Below are 18,699 nucleotides of genomic sequence, written 5' to 3'. Positions count from 1 at the left end.
GCCATGGTAAAGTCACGTAGGTAAAAATAATAATAATAAAATAATCATAAATCACGACGTTTCGGAGGCAACACAAGTCTCCGTCTTCAGGTGAGACCGTCACAGCTAAATTTAGATAAATCCAAGAGACAAGATCTTAAATACGAGATCTTAAATACGAGTATTTAACATCTTATTAAACCCACAACCTCCACCACCACCCCATGATCTTAAATACGAGTATTTAAGATCTTATTAAACCCACAACCTCCACCACCACCCCATGATCTTAAATACGAGTATTTAAGATCTTATTAAACCCACAACCTCCACCACCACCCCATGATCTTAAATACGAGTATTTAAGATCTTCTCTCTTGGATTTCTCTTCACTTGATACAGTAAATTTAGCTGTGACGGTCCCACCTGAAGACGGAGACTTGTGTTGCCTCCGAAACGTCGTGATTTGTTATTATTTTAGCATTATTTTTTTACCTACGTGACTTTACCGATAAAAACCTAAGGGTATGCATCCTTGCAGTCGCGAAAGCTTCAAAATCTAACCGTTTCTGTCTTGGGCAGAGTCTTCGTACGGCGGCAGCGGGCAATGACGCGCGCGCGGAGAAGCGCAGACGGACAAACACTTCACTGAACACTGCCTTGGTTGAGCGCCTGGGTTCATGTGCGAGTTTGTTGAGCCACCCGCTAACAAAGCAGGCTCTCGGGTGGAGCGGAGTTGATGTTCCCAGCCCGGCTGTGGGTCATCGCTTCCCCAACCCCGATGTATAACACACGAAGGGCCGTGTGGTGGTGGATCATGCCTTGATGTCGCTCGCAGTCGCTGTTCGCCTGCATACGCAATCCGCTTTCTTCGCTAAAATTGGCGCTGGCTATTTTGAATAAAAAGGAGGTTTTGGGAAGTTGTTGGGATAAATGGAAACCGAAATCGCGCACGTGAACGCTCAGCAGACGCAACATAATTTTGGGCGACAATATTGCGTTGGAGAAAGGGAGAAAGCGCGTATGCAAAACGACAAAATGTGTACCGAGAGGGAAGGACTGATCGCAGACTGGGATCGAAATGGCATAAAAGAAGACACAAATTCCAAAACCGACGCGGGCGATGCTCATTTTTTCCTGTCGTGGCATTCCAATCGTGGGCTCGCGAATACAAATGGAACAAAAAAAGTTGAGAAGCGGCGGCCAAACGCACGCTTGGAATCGACGCCAAGAGACGGGCGGGCAAGAGCGAACGCTCGGGGAATCGGGAAGGAAACGGGAAGGAAACGGGAAGGAAACGGGAAGGAAACGCGAAGCGGAGACGTCTCACATTGACGAGTCTCAGACAAGCAAAAGTGGACTCGGGCGAGAACGCGTCGCCGAGAGGGACGACGGATGAGACCGGTGATGTCGCAACGGGCGGCTCAAAGCGGGAAACGCGCTTGCAACAGGAACGCCCACAATGCGGAGATGGAGCGGAAGGGGATCGGCTCGTGCGCCGGAGCGAGTTTAGAACGTGGGGCACCACGGCGCCCAAGTGGCGCGGACGAGGGCACGCCGTCCGGCAGGAGCCGACGATGACGAATCTAATCCCGCTCGAGACCAGCAACATATGTACACATCCTCGCAACGCCTTCCAAGCGAGCGCATTAAAGGACGCAATGGATGAGGATAAATAGTGATTATTTTTAATACCAGCCAGTTGGGGGAGCTAGTTCAGTGGGAGGGCTTCCCATGTGGTCCCCGTGAGCCAATCGACCAAAATTAGCCAATCGGCAAATCCCCCCCGCCCACCCCCCCAATTGTTAACAAGAATTTTCTTCAAATGTTCCATCTCCGGATCACATACAGGCATGATAACAAGCTCACCGTGGTAGCATTTCACTAAAAGCCACTGCAGTGCGTTTGAAACATTGATTTAGTGAGGTGGGGGGGGAAGCCCCAAATGTGATGTGAAAACATCCACGGAATACGAGAACAGGAAGTGTGGATATAAATACATTTGTGTAACGCTAAGATGTTTCCCGCACGGTGGAATACTGTTAGCAATTTGTCATCCCTCCAGATGGTAACGGCCAGCCTCCCCACAGGCTCACATGGGCCTCGTTGTGATGTGTTTATCACGACCCGGCAACAGAGGCTGCCCATACCGCCCAGCAGTTAAGAGGGCGCGCGATCCGACCGTACGCAAAGAACAGCACGGCAAGCCGTGGCCGTCTGTGTGTCGCTGTGCTTTACTGCAACACTGCTTGCGTGTCAATGTGCGTTGGTGTCAACGTGTCTTTGTGTGCATCACCTAGCCTCCGGCATGACGTTACCGCCACTTGGTGGCGAATCGGCGGCTGTTGTGGCTGTCGTTGGTGTCGTCACGTGTGCGTGTGTCAGCGGGTGTCAATGTGCGAGTGTCACCGCGTGTTTACCGCGTGTGTCGGTGAGTGTGACGGTGTGTATCAATATCACTGTGTGTCAGTGTGTGTGTCGCCGTGTGTGTCGGTGAGTATGACGGTGTGTATCAATATCACTGTGGGTCAGTGTGTGTGTCGCCGTGTGTGTCACCGTGTGTGCGGTGAGTGTGACGGTGTGTATCAATATCACTGTGTGTCAGTGTCACTGTGTGAGCGAGTGCCAATGTGCGAGCATCACCGTGCGTCACCGTGTGTGTCGGTGAGTGTGACGGTGTGTATCAATATCACTGTGTCAGTGTCACTGTGAACGAGTGTCACTGTGTGTCAGTGTGTGTGTCGCCGTGTGTGTAACCGTGTGTGTCGGTGAGTGTGATGGTGTGTATCAATATCACTGTGTGTCAGTGTGTGTGTCGCCGTGTGTGTCACCGTGTGTGTCGGTGAGTGTGACGGTGTGTTTCAATATCACTGTGTATCAGCGAGTGTCACTGTGTGAGCGTCACCGCGTGTTTACCGCGTGTCGGCGAGTGTCACTGTGCGAGCATCACCCCGTGTCACTGTGTGTCACCGAGCGTGCGTCACCGTGTGTGTCGCTGTGTGTGTGTGTCACCGCGTGTCACCGTGCATGCGTCGCCGCGTGTCACTGCATGCCGAACCACTGCTCGTGCTCGGCCCAGGGCGCCGTCTCGGTGTCGCTGACCTCGAGCTCCCCCTCGCCGTCCTCGCCGCTGATCCCCTCCACGTCGTCCCCGTCGTCCTCCCCCGACACCCCCTCCGCCCCGCCGCCCCCCTCCTCCCGCTCCAGCCGCTGCATCCCTTCTAGCGCCCTGCTGTCGCTCCGATCCAGGCTGCGGGAGGGTGGGAGGGGAGAGAAGGGAGGGGGTGGCAGAGGGACAGGGGTTTATTGGGGAGAGGGGAAGGGGAGACATTGAATATGGGACGAAATTTGGTTTTGATTCTGAGACCCGGCCTCCTGGAGCCGAATCTCAACCGAGACTCCGACCCTGAGACCCGGTCTCCTGGAGCCGAGTCTCAACCGAGACTCCGACCCTGAGACCCGGTCTCCTGGAGCCGAATCTCAACCGAGACTCCGACCCTGAGACCCGGTCTCCTGGAGCCGAGTCTCAAACAAAACTCCGACCCTGAGACCCGGTCTCCTGGAGCCGAGTCTCAACCGAGACTCCGATCCTGAGACCCGGCCTCCTGGAGCCGAATCTCAACCGAGACTCCGACCCTGAGACCCGGTCTCCTGGAGCCGAGTCTCAAACAAAACTCCGACCCTGAGACCCGGTCTCCTAGAGCCGAGTCTCAATCCAGACTCCGAGCCTGAGACCCGGTCTCCTGGAGCCGAGTTCCAACCGAGACTCTGACCCTGAGACCCGGTCTCCTGGAGCCGAGTCTAAACCGAGACTCCGACCCTGAGACCCGGTCTCCTGGAGCCGAGTTTCAACGGAAACTCTGACCCTGAGACTCGGTCTCCTGGAGCCGAGTCCCAACCGAGACTCCGACCCTGAGACCCGGTCTCCTGGAGCCGAGTCTAAACCGAGACTCCGACCCTGAGACCCGGTCTCCTGGAGCCGAGTCTAAACCGAGACTCCGACCCTGAGACCTGGTCTCCTGGAGCCGAGTCTCAACTGAGACTCCGACCTTGAGACCCGGTCTCCTGGAGCCGAGTCTCAACCGAGACTCCGACCCTGAGACCTGGTCTCCTGGAGCCGAGTCTCAACTGAGACTCCGACCTTGAGACCCGGTCTCCTGGAGCCGAGTCTCAACTGAGACTCCGACCTTGAGACCCGGTCTCCTGGAGCCGAGTCTCAGCCCAGACTCCGATCCCGAGACCCGGTCTCCTGGAGCCCTCTGCAGGTGCTCACCTCAGTGCGATGCTGTACTGGTCCATGGCCTCCTGTGTGTTGTTGATGGCTGCTAAGAAGTCTCCGAGGATGCGGTGTAAGATTCCCACGCTGCGGTTCGTCAGTGCCGCCCTCACCAGCGCCATCGCCTCTTCACACTTCTGGTCTCGACCTAACGGGAGGGGGAAGACAAGGTGAGGGGGCGGGGGGCGGGTTTTAATCAGCGTGAAGATCCAACGATACGTCGCAGCGGCGTAAGTGGTTAGCACGCCACCGGGGCTGTCTCGTGCGACGTCGGAACGCCCTGCAGAATTCACCGCTGCACATCCCGCGGCGGGTGCGAATCAGAGTCGTAAGCACCGGTGACATTTACTGCCAACGACTTTGTTGCTGCTGCTGCTGCTGAATAATCATAAAATTAGAGGAGGTATTGGTGGGGTACACAGCCGCTCACGTTTCCTCCATCGCCACCAGCAACGCAATTCGCCGATCTTAATTGGCGCTTTCATCGCGGCTTTTACCGCAATGGGTGGTTTGACGCACACAGCGCGCATGACGTTCACACTTTACTCCCGGAGCAAGGGGAGGGGGGGAGGGTGCTGACGCTGGGAATGGCGATGACACGTGTAGCGGGCTTAATGAGGTTCTCCGTCTAGTTTTTGTTCTGCTGGTTTTTTTGGGCAATTGTACGATCGGCGGTAACGAAAATTTGATCGCCGTGAAATCTAAACACGTGCCTCTATTAACCCCCTTCCATTGCGATGATGTTCGTGTACGTCGCCAGTTTTTACTCGATGACGTACGTTCCCCATGTACTGAAAAACTCAAATAAAATAACCTCAAATTTCGATTTAAAGCTTTCGTGACTGCAGGGATTCATCTTCTTGGTTCTTTCGGTAAAGTCACGTAGAAGGGAAATAATAAAATAATAAAAATAAAACAATCAAATAATTCTCACGACAGACCTGTTCTTCACCTGAGGACGGCTGCTTGCGTTGTGGCCGAAACGTCGTGAGAATTATTTTATGTTTTATTTTTATTGATAATTATTTTGTTATGTTTTATTTTTACTATTTTATTATTTCCCTTCTACGTGACTTTACCAAAAGAACCAAGAAGATAAAATAACCTCGTCGGTACCGAGGCTTCCGCGAGGAGGGCGGAACGGCACAACGACGCTACGCTTCTCCGAATAAAATAAACGCCCAGCCGCTTGCACGTTCCGAGATTCTGGGGCGAGCGGGACACCCACCCCCCCCCCACCCTGCAACTCGCGTGTGTCTCGGAACGGAAAAGGGGTTAAAAGGTCATTGCAGACAATGGTAAAGGCGCACTCATGCAGCCAGATATGGCTGCAGAGTTTGGTAATACATGTTGTTTACGTCGTTTATTGTGAAAATTCGGTCACAGTTCCTATGACCTGCACTGTTTCATTGCTTTAATGGCTTTATTTTGGTGATTTTCGAAAAGTTTTTCGGTTTGGCCATGTTTGTTTGTTGTAGTACAGAGTTAGACTGATGGCCTTGATCTAAGTTGTCTTGTGGTTGTTGTTGTTGTTTGACTTGCATCCCACTGGGATTTTTGCACAGTGTTGGTATACGGTGATTTTTCTGCAATATTTTGCTGTCTTTTCTTGGATTCTCTGTTTGCACTGAGTCACATAGTCACTTTAGGATGTTTTCTTGTTCATGTTTTTGTTTTTTTTTGTTTGTTGCTGTTGCACCCGATTCAAGAGCCGAATGGCTCACAGGGCTACACCTAAAAAATGAAATAAAAAAATGAATTTTTTTTTTTAAAAAGCCCCGCAATTGCTCGCTCACGCCACTGCTGGCAGACCGGGAGGGTCACCGCTAGAGGGGTACATCGCTAGCCAGACGTCTGCGAAGGCGTGAGAGTACCCACACTTTAACCCCCACCACACGTGGACCTGTCGAACACACGGCTGCGGTGAACCCCATTTGCGCTACCGGGTGGGCAGAGGCGGCGGCCAGGGGGAGTTTAAGAACCTCATAGCGTCGCCCGGCAATCCAGAGGTGGCCCGTTTGACTTGGTCTCCCGGTGTGGAAGTGTAAATGTGTGTATAGGAGCCTGCGTCAGAGGTCGCAACCGGGTACCCGATACCCGTACCCTACCCGATACCCGGCTACCTGTACCCGGCCGGGTACGGGTAGGCCGTGAGTCACTGGTGAGTAGCCGTTTGTCACTCATTTCGGGTAGGGTATCGGGTACGGGTAGGGAACGGGTACCCATTTGCGACCCTGGTGCGGCCGGGTACGGGTAAGGAATCAAAACCCGTTTGCGACCTCTGGCCTGCGTGTGCGTGCGTGCATATATCTGTGTGCGCGTGTGATGCGCCGATGACAATGATGACTGCGGCGAGGTGGTGGTGGTCTCGACTCACGCAGCAGCTCGGCCTTCATGATGACCGCCTTGATGAGGTCCGGCTGCTGAGCGAGCGCGCGGTCGATGAGTCCGTGGGCCTTGTCGGTGCTGCTCGTCTCGTGCAGCCACACGCAAGCGTACATGGTGAGCACGGGCGCCGTGCAGCCCAGCGCCTTGCACGCCGCGTTCGCCAGGTTGAGCGCGTCGCGCGTGCGCTGCAGCGACAGGTAGCACTCCACCAGCCCTGCGACACACAAACACACCAACACGTACATTCATTTGCAACAGCAACAACAACCGCCACTTGTCACTAAGTGGCGGTGATGTCATCGCGGCGCTTGTGCCAGGCCATGTGCACTTTAAAGGCCGCGTGAAGTGTCGAACGCCCGCTGGCAGGAGGTCAGGGGACAGACCCAGGCGCCATGGGTTGACTTGACCGAGATGACTGGGCCATGCACCACCTGTGCCAATTTACACACACTCATTCTTTCATTTACACACACACATACATTCATTGACACATTCCTTTGCATACACAACACGCATTTATTTACACAAACACACACTCATTTATTTACACACACTCATTTATTTACACACACAATGACAAAGATCCACGCATAGCCTTTAACAGACTGTTGGGACAAGCACTGTTATAGCGAGCAGCACCTACGAAGGCCGGCACGGCACACGAGGGGGTGGGTGGCCAGCACCACGCCCGTCCGCCTTTGTCTCCCCAGTGGCGATGTTTACTACACACCGCACCAGGTACTCATTTGAGGCTGAGTCGACCTAGGGGAGGCCCAGGACCGGTTCAGATAATCGTCACCGATGTTGGCCGTGAGCGGGAATCGAACCCGGGTCGCCAGGTTTGTAGCGCAGCGTAGCACTAACCGCTACACTACCGCTCCCCACACACAACAACAACAACAACCGCCATTCGCCACTAAGTGGCGGTGACGTCACCACGACGCTTGTGCCAGGCCATGTGCACCCTGAGGCCACACACACGCACAGACACACACACACACACGCACACGCGCACACGCGCACACGCGCACCCTCGTAGCAGTCGAGGCGGTTGGGCGCGAGCCGCTGAGCCTCGCGGAAATGCAGTACGGCCTCGTGCAGCTTGCCCATGGCGCGCAGCGCGGAGCCCTTGAGCAGCAGCGCCTGCACGCAGCCCCCGTTGAGCTGGATCGCCTTCGCCGCCAGGTAGACGGCGCGCGTGTGCTTCTTCGTCTTGTAGCAGTAGTAGCTGCCGGGGGTTGCGGAGGTGCGGGGTCGGCCACACCGGTGTTAAATGCAGCCGGCAGTCTCGCCCAGAGGTCGCAACTGGGTACCCGATACCCGTACCCTACCCGATACCTGGCTACCCGTACCCGGCCAGGTACGGGTAGACGGGAACCCGTTTGCGACCCTGGTGCGGCCGTGTACGGGTACGGGTAGGCCGTGAGTCACTGGTGAGTCACCGTTTGTCACTCATTTCCCAACGTCTTGTCTCTTCTCACAATTCAAGTTCCTAGAATCAACCCACCTGCGCCTGCAACATGGCTTCATCCCAGAGGTCGCAATCGGGTACCCGTACCCTACCTGATACCCGGCCGGGTATGGGTAGCCGGGTATCGGGTAGGGTACGGGTACCCGTTTGCGACCCTGGTGCGGCCGGGTACGGGTAAGGAATCAAAACCCGTTTGCGACCTCTGATCTCGCCCCCCCCCCTTTCTTACCTCGCTTCTCTCATCTCACTTCTCTACGCTCCTTCTCGCTCTCCGTGTTCACAGTCCAAGGTGTCTCCCTCCGTTCCCCCCTCCTCCCTGTGCTCCGTCACGGCTCCGTTGCCTCTCGCTCATAGCCCCTCTGCACTGGAATGGACATCTCGCTCCCACTATCTTCCGCTCCTCCTTCAAGCCCCGTGATCTGTCCTCACTCGCCCGCCCTTCCTCGTCCACACCTTCCCCGCGTCGTCACCGACTACCCTCCCCCCGTCTTCACGGTCATCCCTCCATCGACTCGCTCATCCCGTCATCTTCACCTCCCTTTCCTCTCACGCATCATCCGCGTCCTCATATTTATAACAACCACCGCGCCCATTCCATCTCGGCCCATGCCACAGGATGTTTTTGTACCATCGTGCATGTCAAAGCGTTTTTATAAATGTAGTTAAGTACAGCGAGCCCGTTCCCCATCTTTCAATCCCTCTGCTTTTCATAACCGGGTTTGGCCGACATGTTGACGGTGCGTGTGTGTACATGTGCATCACAGCGTGACGTATCGGGCCCGCACGTTGCCACGGCTCAGAGCCACGCTTATCGAGTCGGGTCAGAGCCACGCTCAACTTGAGCCACGGATCAGACCACAGTCCCAGCCACGCTCAGCAGTTCCGTCAGCCGAGCCCCGGGCCGAGCCACTCGCTCGCTCGTCTTCATAAGCGTCCGAGCGGCTGAACCAAGCCAGAGCCGAGCCACGACTAAGAGCACGGGCTCCATTCTAGTCGACGACAACCCGCGATACTCCGCGTGCCGATTTAATTCAGCCGTTCTCAGTCTGGTCTGGTGTTTCGCAACCTGTTGCCAGGGACTGTGGGTTGCTGCCAACGCGGCTATACACGGCGCCCTGCTCTTGTTGTGCATGGCCGCGATGAGATGGGCGCGTCGCGCGAGCCGTGCACCCACCCCATGACGACCCAGGGCTCCGCCTGCTGGTCCGAAATGCCGAAGAGTCTCACTCCCAGCTTCTCCAGCTCCTCCAAGCGACGTTCCTTGGCCAGGAGGTACCCGTAGAGGTCTAAGCCTGGACGCACACACGCACGCACACACACGCACACACGCACGCACGCACACACACACACACACGCACGCACACACACACACACACGCACACACGCACACACGCACAACGACGGCCGTCATTCAAACACTTAATGGCGGTTGACGTCACTGCCGTGGTTGTACCGGAGGACTGAGATTCCCTGTGCTGTGACGGTTCCACCTGAAGACGGAAGCTTGTGTCGCCTCCGAAACGTCGTGATTTAATTTATTTGAATTTTCTACCCACCTGACTTTACCGAAAAAACCAAAGAGTATCGGAAGAGAGCGTTCCAGACGAGAGCGCAGGAGGCGCTTCTGAAAGCGCGCGATGCGCCCACCGTCTTTGTCCGACGGTTCGCCAATGGCACGATGGTCGAGATGGCAGCGCCGGAGAGGAATATCCACTGTGGCGATGTGAGCGATGAAATTGGTCCGAGCGCGCAGTTTGATCGGTGGTTTGCTGCTACGCCGCAGGCCAGCGAGAGACGGTGTGGGGGACGACGCGGCAGAGGTCGCAAACGGGTTTCGATTCCTTACCCGTACCCGGCCGCACCAGCGTCGCAAACGGGTACCCGTACCCGGCCGGGTACGGTACGGGTATCGGGTACCTGATTGTGACCTCTGGGATGAAGCCATGTTGCAGGTGCAGGTGGGTTGATTCTAGGAACTTGAATTGTGAGAAGAGACAAGATGTTGGGAAATGAGTGACAAACGATTACTCACCAGTGACTCACGGCCTACCCGTACCCGTACCCGGCCGCACCAGGGTCGCAAACAGGTACCCGTACCCGGCTGGGTACGGGTAGCCGGGTATCGGGTAGGGTACGGGTATCGGGTACCCGGTTGCGAGCTCTGCGACGCGGGAGCCGACGCCGCCGGTGGGGGAGGCTCACTTTTGATGAGGTACGGGTCGAGGATCTGCGCTTGTTGGAATCGCGTGATGGCGTTCTTCCTGTCCCCGCTGCGGAAGTACGTGCGCGCCAGACTCGTGAGCAGATCCACGTTGTCCTTGAGAAGCATGCGCTTGTCCAGAGAGCTTGCGGGTCAGGCGAGACCAAAAAAACAAAGACAAATATCCCCCATTTAGCCTCAAGAGACTTCTAGATTTGAAGCTTTCGTGACTGCAAGGATTCATATTCTTAGGTTTTTTCGGTAAAGTCACGTAGGTAAAAAATTTAAATTAATAAAAGTAAAATAAAATTAAAATAAAATAAAAATCACGACGGTTCCACCTGAAGACGGAAGCTTGTGTTGCCTCCGAAACGTCGTGATTTTTTATTTTATTTTACTTTTATTAATTTGAATTTTTTACCTACGTGACTTTACCGAAAAAAACCTTAAGAATACCTCAACAGACTGTTGGAGCAAGTGCTGTTAGAGAGAACCAAAGACAAAGATCCCCCGTATAGCCTCAACAGACTGTTGGAGCAAGTGCTGTTAGAGAGAACCAAAGACAAAGATCCCCCGTATAGCCTCAACAGACTGTTGGAGCAAGTGCTGTTACAGAGCACCAAAGACAAAGATCCCCCGTATAGCCTCAACAGACTGTTGGAGCAAGTGCTGTTACAGAGCACCAAAGACAAAGATCCCCGTATAGCCTCAACAGACTGTTGGAGCAAGTGCTGTTACAGAGCACCAAAGACAAAGATCCCCCGTATAGCCTCAACAGACTGTTGGAGCAAGTGCTGTTAGAGAGAACCAAAGACAAAGATCCCCCGTATAGCCTAAACAAACTGTTGGAGCAAGTGCTGTTAGAGAGAACCAAAGACAAAGATCCCCCGTATAGCCTCAACAGACTGTTGGAGCAAGTGCTGTTACAGAGCACCAAAGACAAAGATCCCCCGTATAGCCTCAACAGACTGTTGGAGCAAGTGCTGTTACAGAGCACCAAAGACAAAGATCCCCGTATAACCTCAACAGACTGTTGGAGCAAGTGCTGTTATAGAGAACCAAAGACAAAGATCCCCCCGTATAGCCTCAACAAACTGTTGGAGCAAGTGCTGTTAGAGAGAACCAAAGACAAATATCCCCCGTACAGCCTGCATAGACTGCTTACCCAGCTTAAATGTACGCTGCCAAGCTTGATGGTGTTCATTCAGACGCTGTCTTTCCGACAGACCTGTTCTTCACCTGAGGACGGCTGCTTGCGTTGTGGCCGAAACGTCGTGAGAATTGTATTTTATTATGTTTTATTTTTATTATTTTATTATTTCCCTTCTACGTGACTATCGAAAAAAACCAATAAGATGAATCCCTGCAGTCACGAAAGCTTTAAATCGAAAAAAAACAAATCCTGCAGAGACTGTTGGGGCAAGTGCCATTAGCAGGCACCTATAAAGGCAGGAACAGCACACGAGGGGGTGAGTGGCCAACACCACGCCCGGCCGCCTTTGTCTTCCCAGTGGTGATGTTTACACACCGCAACAGGTACTATTTTTTAAGCCGAGTCGACTTAGGGGAGGCCCAGGACTGGTTCGGATAATCATCACCGGTGTTGGCCGTGAGCGGGAATTGAACTCGGGTGGCCGGGGTTCACAGCGCACCGGCGCAAGCCGTAATGCTACCACACGTACACACACGTGCGTGTACGAGTGCTCGTGCGTGCACACGTGAACATGCGTGCGTGGACGCGTGCGGACGTGCGAGCGCGAGAGCAGGCACCAGAAGGTGGTGATGGCTCGTGGGTAGTCGCGCGCGTAGGCGAACGCGTACGCCTTGATCCACATGGAGAGCCACTCGAGCAAGGGCATGGCCTGCAGCGTGTTGACCGTGAGCGACGCCACCTCCGCCCCCTTCACAGACAGCGACAGCAGGCCTGCTCCACGCACACACGCACGGCAGAGGACGTGACGGCGTCACCGATGAACCCCCCCCTTGGGCAGAGGTCGCAACCGGGTATCCGATACCCGTACCCTACCCGATACCCGGCTACCCGTTTGCGACCCTGGTGCGGCCGGGTACGGGTAGGCCGTGAGTCACTGGTGAGTCACCGTTTGTCACTCATTTCCCAACGTCTTGTCTCTTCTCACAATTCAAGTTCCTAGAATCAACCCACCCGCGCCTGCAACATGGCTTCATCCCAGAGGTCGCAATCAGGTACTCGATACCCGTACCCTACCCGTACCCGGCCGGGTACGGGTAAAGTACGGGTACGGCCGGGTACGGGTACGGGTAGGGTACGGGTACGGCCGGGTACGGGTACGGGTAGGGTACGGGTACGGCCGGGTATCGGGTACGGGTAGGGTACGGGTACGGCCGGGTATCGGGTACGGGTACCCGTTTGCGACCCTGGTGCGGCCGGGTACGGGTACGGAATCAAAACTCGTTTGCGACCTCTGCCCTTGGGTTCTCGACCTTCTTATTGCGGTGGCCACCGGTCCCAGCGTCCGTCCGTCCGCCTACCGGCCCCACGCTTGCGTGCCGGGGTGCTTCGTCGCCACGACATGGGACCCACCCCGTTTCCCACACGCTCAATTTGTGTTTCCTGCACGGTGTCCACGCCGCAGCCTTACCCCATGGCCGCCTACCGTCCCGTCAAGCGTTACTCGATAACGGCAACCCCAACGTCGCGACTCCACTCGCCCTACGTCGGCACACAATGTAGCTTGAACAGACTGTTGGGGCAAGTGCTGTTAGCGAGTCGCAGCACCTATGAAGGCCGGCACGGCACACGAGGGGGTGGGTGGCCAGCACCATGCCCGGCCGCCTTTGTCTCCCCAGTGGCGACGTTTACACACTGCACCAGGTACTCATTTGAGGCCGAGTCGACTTAGGGGAGGCCTCAGGTCTGGTTCAGATAATCGCCACTGGAGTTGTCCGTGAGCGAGAATCTAATTCGAGTTTTGCCGGGTTCGTAGTGCGGCGCGCTACCTGCTACACCAACTCTTACACACACACACAGGATGGCACCCCAAACATCAGTCTGATGGTTGCGTAACTCCGCAACCAACAATCATCTACCGCAAAGCCAGACGCGCGCACGCACCGCCACTGTGACCCGCCACCTACTCATCAACGCCCCCCACGCTCGCCCTAGGCCACTCTGCAACGCGAATCTCCCCCCGCCGCCTGGAACGTCGCTAGCGTGTGTGTTCCAACGTCGTCGACGCCGACCGTCACGTGCGTTCAGGTGTGCCCACCGCGCAATGCGAAGGCTCCTTTCGGCACCTGGAGACCCGCCGCGCAAGTGCGAGGCGCGACGGAAACAACAAACGACGGCGGAGATTTGACGAATCAAAGCACGCCGCGTAGCGTGGACAGTCACACGCAACCCCACACGGCACCCACCCAGGATGGCCTCCAGGGCTAACGGACACTGCCGCAGCACCTCCTTGTAGCAGGTGATGGCCGACCGCTCCTGCCCGGTCTTGCGATACAGCCCCGCGAGTGTCATGTTGATCTGAGCACACGGGGTGAAAGCACACGACAGACAAAGATCCCCCCACCATGTAACCTCAACAGACTGTTGGGGCAAGTGCTGCGGTTCGCGAGCAGCGCCTGTGAAGGCCGGCACGGCGCACGAGGGGGCTGGTGTGGCCAGGACCACGCCCGGCCGACTTTTGTCTCCCCAGTGCTGATGTTCAGACGCCGCACCAGGTACTCATTTGACGCCGAGTCGACCTAAAGGAGGCCCAGAATCAGTTCTGATATTCGTCACTGATGTTGCCTGCGAGTGGGGAATGGAACACGGGTCGCCGGGTCCGTAGCGCAGCACGCTAACGAACGTGAACAGACCCGGCACCGCACACTTGTGCATCGTCACGGTCAATCGGCGTACGTCTGTTGAACTATCTTCGCTCCGTACGTAGCCGACCGTGCGAATCGGAGGTGCGGTGAACGTGCCGAGACCATAACACAGTCGCGAACGGCAACACAAAAACAAAGTTGGGATTGTAAATTAAAGTTGACGAGCTTCTTAAATTGATTAGGAGAGTGTTGTATACGCAACTATTTAACTATTTTTACTTTACCAGGTATGGCCCACTGAGCTATAAGGCTCTTTTTAGAAGTGACCGGGCCACAAATGATAGCTCAATAAAAGTGGATTATCATCATGTGGAGATTTATAGCAGCCAGACACCCTAAACGCGTGACGTTGATTCTAAATGTGGAGGGAAAAACTGGAGCACCTGGAGAAAAATCTACACGACCACGGGGAGAACATGCAAACTCAAAATATACAGGCAGCAGGCGCGGGATCGAACCCACGACCTCCTGTATACCAGGCAAGGTCGTTAACATCTGGCCAACGTGGCGCCCCCCACACATACACGTGTATGTGTGGGGGACACCACGCAGCAATTTAGCACAGTGGGGGGCACGGTCATCTCGGCAACCAACCCACAATGCCTTGGGTCTGTTCCGGGACTTCCTACCAGCAGCCAGCATTCCACACTTCACACGAAAGCCTCAACGTGCACCTAGCCTGCCACAAGCTCCGCCACTTGGTGGCAAATTGCGGCCGTTCTTGATGATGTGCGTGTGCGCGCGTTCGAGTGTATGTGCACGAGCGTGAGCGAATGCGTGCGTGGTGTGTGCGTGGTGTGTGCGTGGTGTGTGCGTGGTGTGTGCACGGTGCGTGCATGGTGTGTGGTCCGTGCGTGGTCCGTGCGTGTTCCATGCGTGGTGCGTGTGTGGTATGTGCATGGTCCGTGCGTGTGTGGTCCGTGCGTGGTGCGTGTGTGATGCACTCATGCCTTGGGCGTGCGCTGCTTGGCAGGCACCGTGTCCAGCACAGCGATGGCATCCTTATCTTGACGCAGGTTCATGTAGCAATCGGCCAGCTTGTATTTCACCTCCAGCTCCGACGGCAGCCCCTACACACACACAGCACGCACAACTATAGCGCACCCAAAGACAAATATTCCCCGTGTAGCCTTAACAGACTGTGGGGCAAGTGTTGTTAGCGAGCACCTATGAAGGCCGGCATGGCACGGCCGCCTTTGTCTCCCCACCGCACCAGGTACTCATCTGAGGCCCAGTCAACCTAGCGGAGGTCCAGAACCGACTCGGATAGTCGTCACTGGTGGTGGCTGTGAGCGGGAATCGAACTCGGGTCGTCGTGTATACAGGCGGTCCCCGTATTTACGACACAATCCGTACCTGGAAACCCTGTCCTCGAAAATCGGATTGTCGTGAATCGAACCCTCTTTAACGGGGATTCATCGGTAAAATCCACAAGATCACTTGGGAATAACAACATCTCCAAGCCAAAGTCGCATCGGAAACCAGACCGATGCTGTCCAAGTGTGTTGCCGAGTCGTGTCGGAAGATGCGTCGTGAACCAAGTTTCTGCTTCGCAAATCGATCCATGGTGTCGTTATATAAGCGTCGTAGGCCGGAGACCGCCTGTGCACCCATACACACAAAGTACAAAGACATAGAATCCGCCCCCCCCCCCAGCCCCGTTTCAGCCTTAACAGACTGTCCGGGCAAGTGCTGTTAGCGAGCAGCGACACACACACAAACAACTTGAATGTGTGCGTGTGTAGATAGGCAGCCCCTACACACACAGCACACAGTGGCAGCAGCAGTGGTGCAGACGGAGGTCGTGGTGGTAGCGTAGACATCAGCCGGTGGTATTTCACCTTTCCTTGGGGTACAGCGCTAGCAATGGTGGGGATGTGATGATGGGAGCCGGTAGTAGAGCGGCGTTAATGTCTGGTGGAGAGAGTTCTCCTGTGGCGGGGGGTGCGGTGGCGGTGCCGATGGGGGTGGTGGTGTTTTATCCGTGGTGGTGGCGGCGGTGGTGATGGTGGGGGAGATGGTGAGCGGAAGCCGTGACCGGTGGCGATGTCCGCTGGCGATCTTTCACCTGTGGCGGTGGGGGAGCGGCGGCCCCGGCCCCGGCCCCGGCCCCGGATCGAACCCGTACACACTTGCCGAGGAACTTCTTCTGCTGCAGCGCCTGGCGGTACGTGGCCTCCGCCTTGCGAAACTCGCGCTCGGCGTGCAGCGCATCCGCGTGGTACACCAGCAGCTGGTAGTGCGCGCCGGGGGACAGCAGCTCGCTGCGTTGGGGACACACGCGGAGACACGGGTTGACACACGGAGACACTGGGTGACACAGGGACACACAGGACACACGCAGGGACACACACGCAGGGACACACACGCGGAGACACGGGGTGACACAGGGACACACACGGAGACACTGGCTGACACAGGGACACACAGAGACAGGCAACCACGTGGTACACCAGCATCTGGCAGTGCACGCCGGGGGACAGCAGCTCCCTGTGGTGGGGACACACGCGGAGACACGGGGTGACACACGGACAAAGACAAAAATCCCCCGTATAGTCTTGAACAGACTGGTGGGCAAGTGCTGTTAGCGAGTAGCACCTACTAAGGCCGGAACGGTACACGAGGGGGTGGGTGGCCAGGACTACGCCCGACCGCCTTTGTCTCCCCAGTGGCGATGCTTACTACACACTGCACCAGGTGCTCATTTGAGGCCGAGATGACACATTCAGAGTGGACACAATCACGTGGTTTACGGGAAGTCTTGAGCCAATTTAGAATTATATTTGATCAACTTTGTTTTTTTAAGATATATTGTACAAGTACAGTACAGTTTTACATAGCCGTAGTATAATCGTAGACGAACATGGGCTGTGTGCATCACACGTGTCCTGTAGTACAACGTTGAGAGTATGTAGTAGTAGTAGTGTGTGTGTGAGTGTTAGTAGGTGTTGTTGCTGAACGTGATTAGCAGGCTGTGTGTATCACGTGTCCTGTAGTACAACGTTCACACAGTATGTAGTGGTAGTAGTGTGTGTGTGTTAGTAGATGTTGTTGTTGCTGAACGTGATTAGCAGGCTGTGTGCATCACACGTGTCCTGTAGTACAACGTTCACACAGTATGTAGTGGTAGTGTGTGTGTGTTAGTAGTTGTTGTTGTTGAACGTGATTAGCAGGCTGTGTGCATCACACGTGTCCTGCAGTACAACGTTCACACAGTATGTAGTGGTAGTGTGTGTGTGTTAGTAGTTGTTGTTGCTGAACGTGATTAGCAGGCTGTGTGCATCACACGTGTCCTGCAGTACAACGTTCACACAGTATGTAGTGGTAGTATGTGTGTGTGTTAGTAGATGTTGTTGCTGAACGTGATTAGCAGGCTGTGTGCATCACACGTGTCCTGTAGTACAACGTTCACACAGTATGTAGTGGTAGTGTGTGTGTGTGTTAGTAGATGTTGTTGTTGCTGAACGTGATTAGCAGGCTGTGTGCATCACACGTGTCCTGTAGTACAACGTTCACACAGTATGTAGTAGTAGTAGTGTGTGTGTGTTAGTAGATGTTGTTGTTGCTGAACGTGATTAGCAGGCTGTGTGCATCACACGTGTCCTGCAGTACAACGTTCACACAGTATGTAGTAGTAGTAGTGTGTGTGTGTTAGTAGATGTTGTTGTTGCTGAACGTGATTAGCAGGCTGTGTGCATCACACGTGTCCTGCAGTACAACGTTCACACAGTATGTAGTGGTAGTGTGTGTGTGTTAGTAGATGTTGTTGTTGCTGAACGTGATTAGCAGGCTGTGTGCATCACACGTGTCCTGCAGTACAACGTTCACACAGTATGTAGTAGTAGTGTATGTGTGTGTTAGTAGATGTTGTTGTTGAACGTGATTAGCAGGCTGTGTGCATCAGAGGTGTACAACGTTCACACAGTATGTAGTAGTAGTGTGTGTGTGTGTGTTAATAGAGGCACGTACGGGTTGTTGTCGCTGAACGTGATGAGGAGGCTGCTCATGAGCCGCACATTCGAGTAGAGGCCCGCCGAGTGCATCTCCCGCACGTAGTCGATCACGCTCATGGTGGCTGCTGCTGCTGCTTCTCCTCGTGTACCGCGGCGATAAGGGGGATCGATACGCGCGTTCCGCGTGTGTCTATAACTCGAAGTTGATTGACGCGGCCGCCGGTGTTTTAATTGTCGAGAAGTCGTGGAAGGAAGTGGGGGGAGGGCTCAGACGACGCCGCGACTCGTCCAGTGGCGTCTCACACCCTACCCAAGATGGCGGCTCTAACTGCTGTCGGGGTCCTTCACTGCCGCCCCCCCCCACCCACCGACCCCCCCCCACCCACCGACCCCCCCCCACCCACCGACCCCCCCCCCACCCACCGACCCCCCCCCACCCACCGACCCCCCCCCCACCCACCGACCCCCCCCACCCACCGCCCCCCCCCACCCACCGACCCCCCCCCCTATCCACGACCCCCCCCACCCACCGACCCCCCCCACCCACCGACCCCCCCCCACCCACCGACCCCCCCCC

At 55.4% G+C, this 18,699-nt stretch overlaps 1 protein-coding gene across 1 annotated transcript; it reads right to left on the bottom strand.

Moving 5' to 3' along the window:
- Nucleotides 1-391: 391 nt before the first annotated feature.
- On the bottom strand, nucleotides 392-18,454 carry LOC144736892 (anaphase-promoting complex subunit 7-like). The gene is made up of 11 exons (XM_078619557.1): nucleotides 18,139-18,454; nucleotides 16,238-16,433; nucleotides 15,120-15,239; nucleotides 13,711-13,822; nucleotides 12,085-12,238; nucleotides 10,317-10,459; nucleotides 9,289-9,406; nucleotides 7,675-7,871; nucleotides 6,633-6,857; nucleotides 4,253-4,403; nucleotides 392-3,229 (listed from the first exon to the last, which is right to left on the bottom strand). Exons 1-11 carry the CDS (start codon nucleotides 18,237-18,239, stop codon nucleotides 3,022-3,024), a joined length of 1,725 nt encoding a protein of 574 aa, XP_078475683.1. The 5' UTR covers nucleotides 18,240-18,454; the 3' UTR covers nucleotides 392-3,021.
- Between the last annotated feature and the right edge of the window lie 245 nt (nucleotides 18,455-18,699).

Source organism: Lampetra planeri, chromosome 63 (genome assembly GCF_965212315.1).
Source record: "Lampetra planeri chromosome 63, kcLamPlan1.2.h2, whole genome shotgun sequence".
Lineage (NCBI taxonomy): Eukaryota > Metazoa > Chordata > Hyperoartia > Petromyzontiformes > Petromyzontidae > Lampetra > Lampetra planeri.
This window is presented reverse-complemented; position numbering and strand designations above follow the sequence as displayed.

Coding starts and splice junctions, on each gene's coding strand:
- LOC144736892 (XM_078619557.1), bottom strand. CDS start 18,239: ATGAGCGTGATCGACTACGTGCGGGAGATGCACTCGGCGGGCCTCTAC. Junction 16,434..18,138: donor ACGTTCAGCGACAACAACCC/GTACGTGCCTCT, acceptor TCCCCAACGCAG/CGAGCTGCTGTCCCCCGGCG. Junction 12,239..13,710: donor AGCCCTGGAGGCCATCCTGG/GTGGGTGCCGTG, acceptor TGCGTGGAGCAG/GCCTGCTGTCGCTGTCTGTG.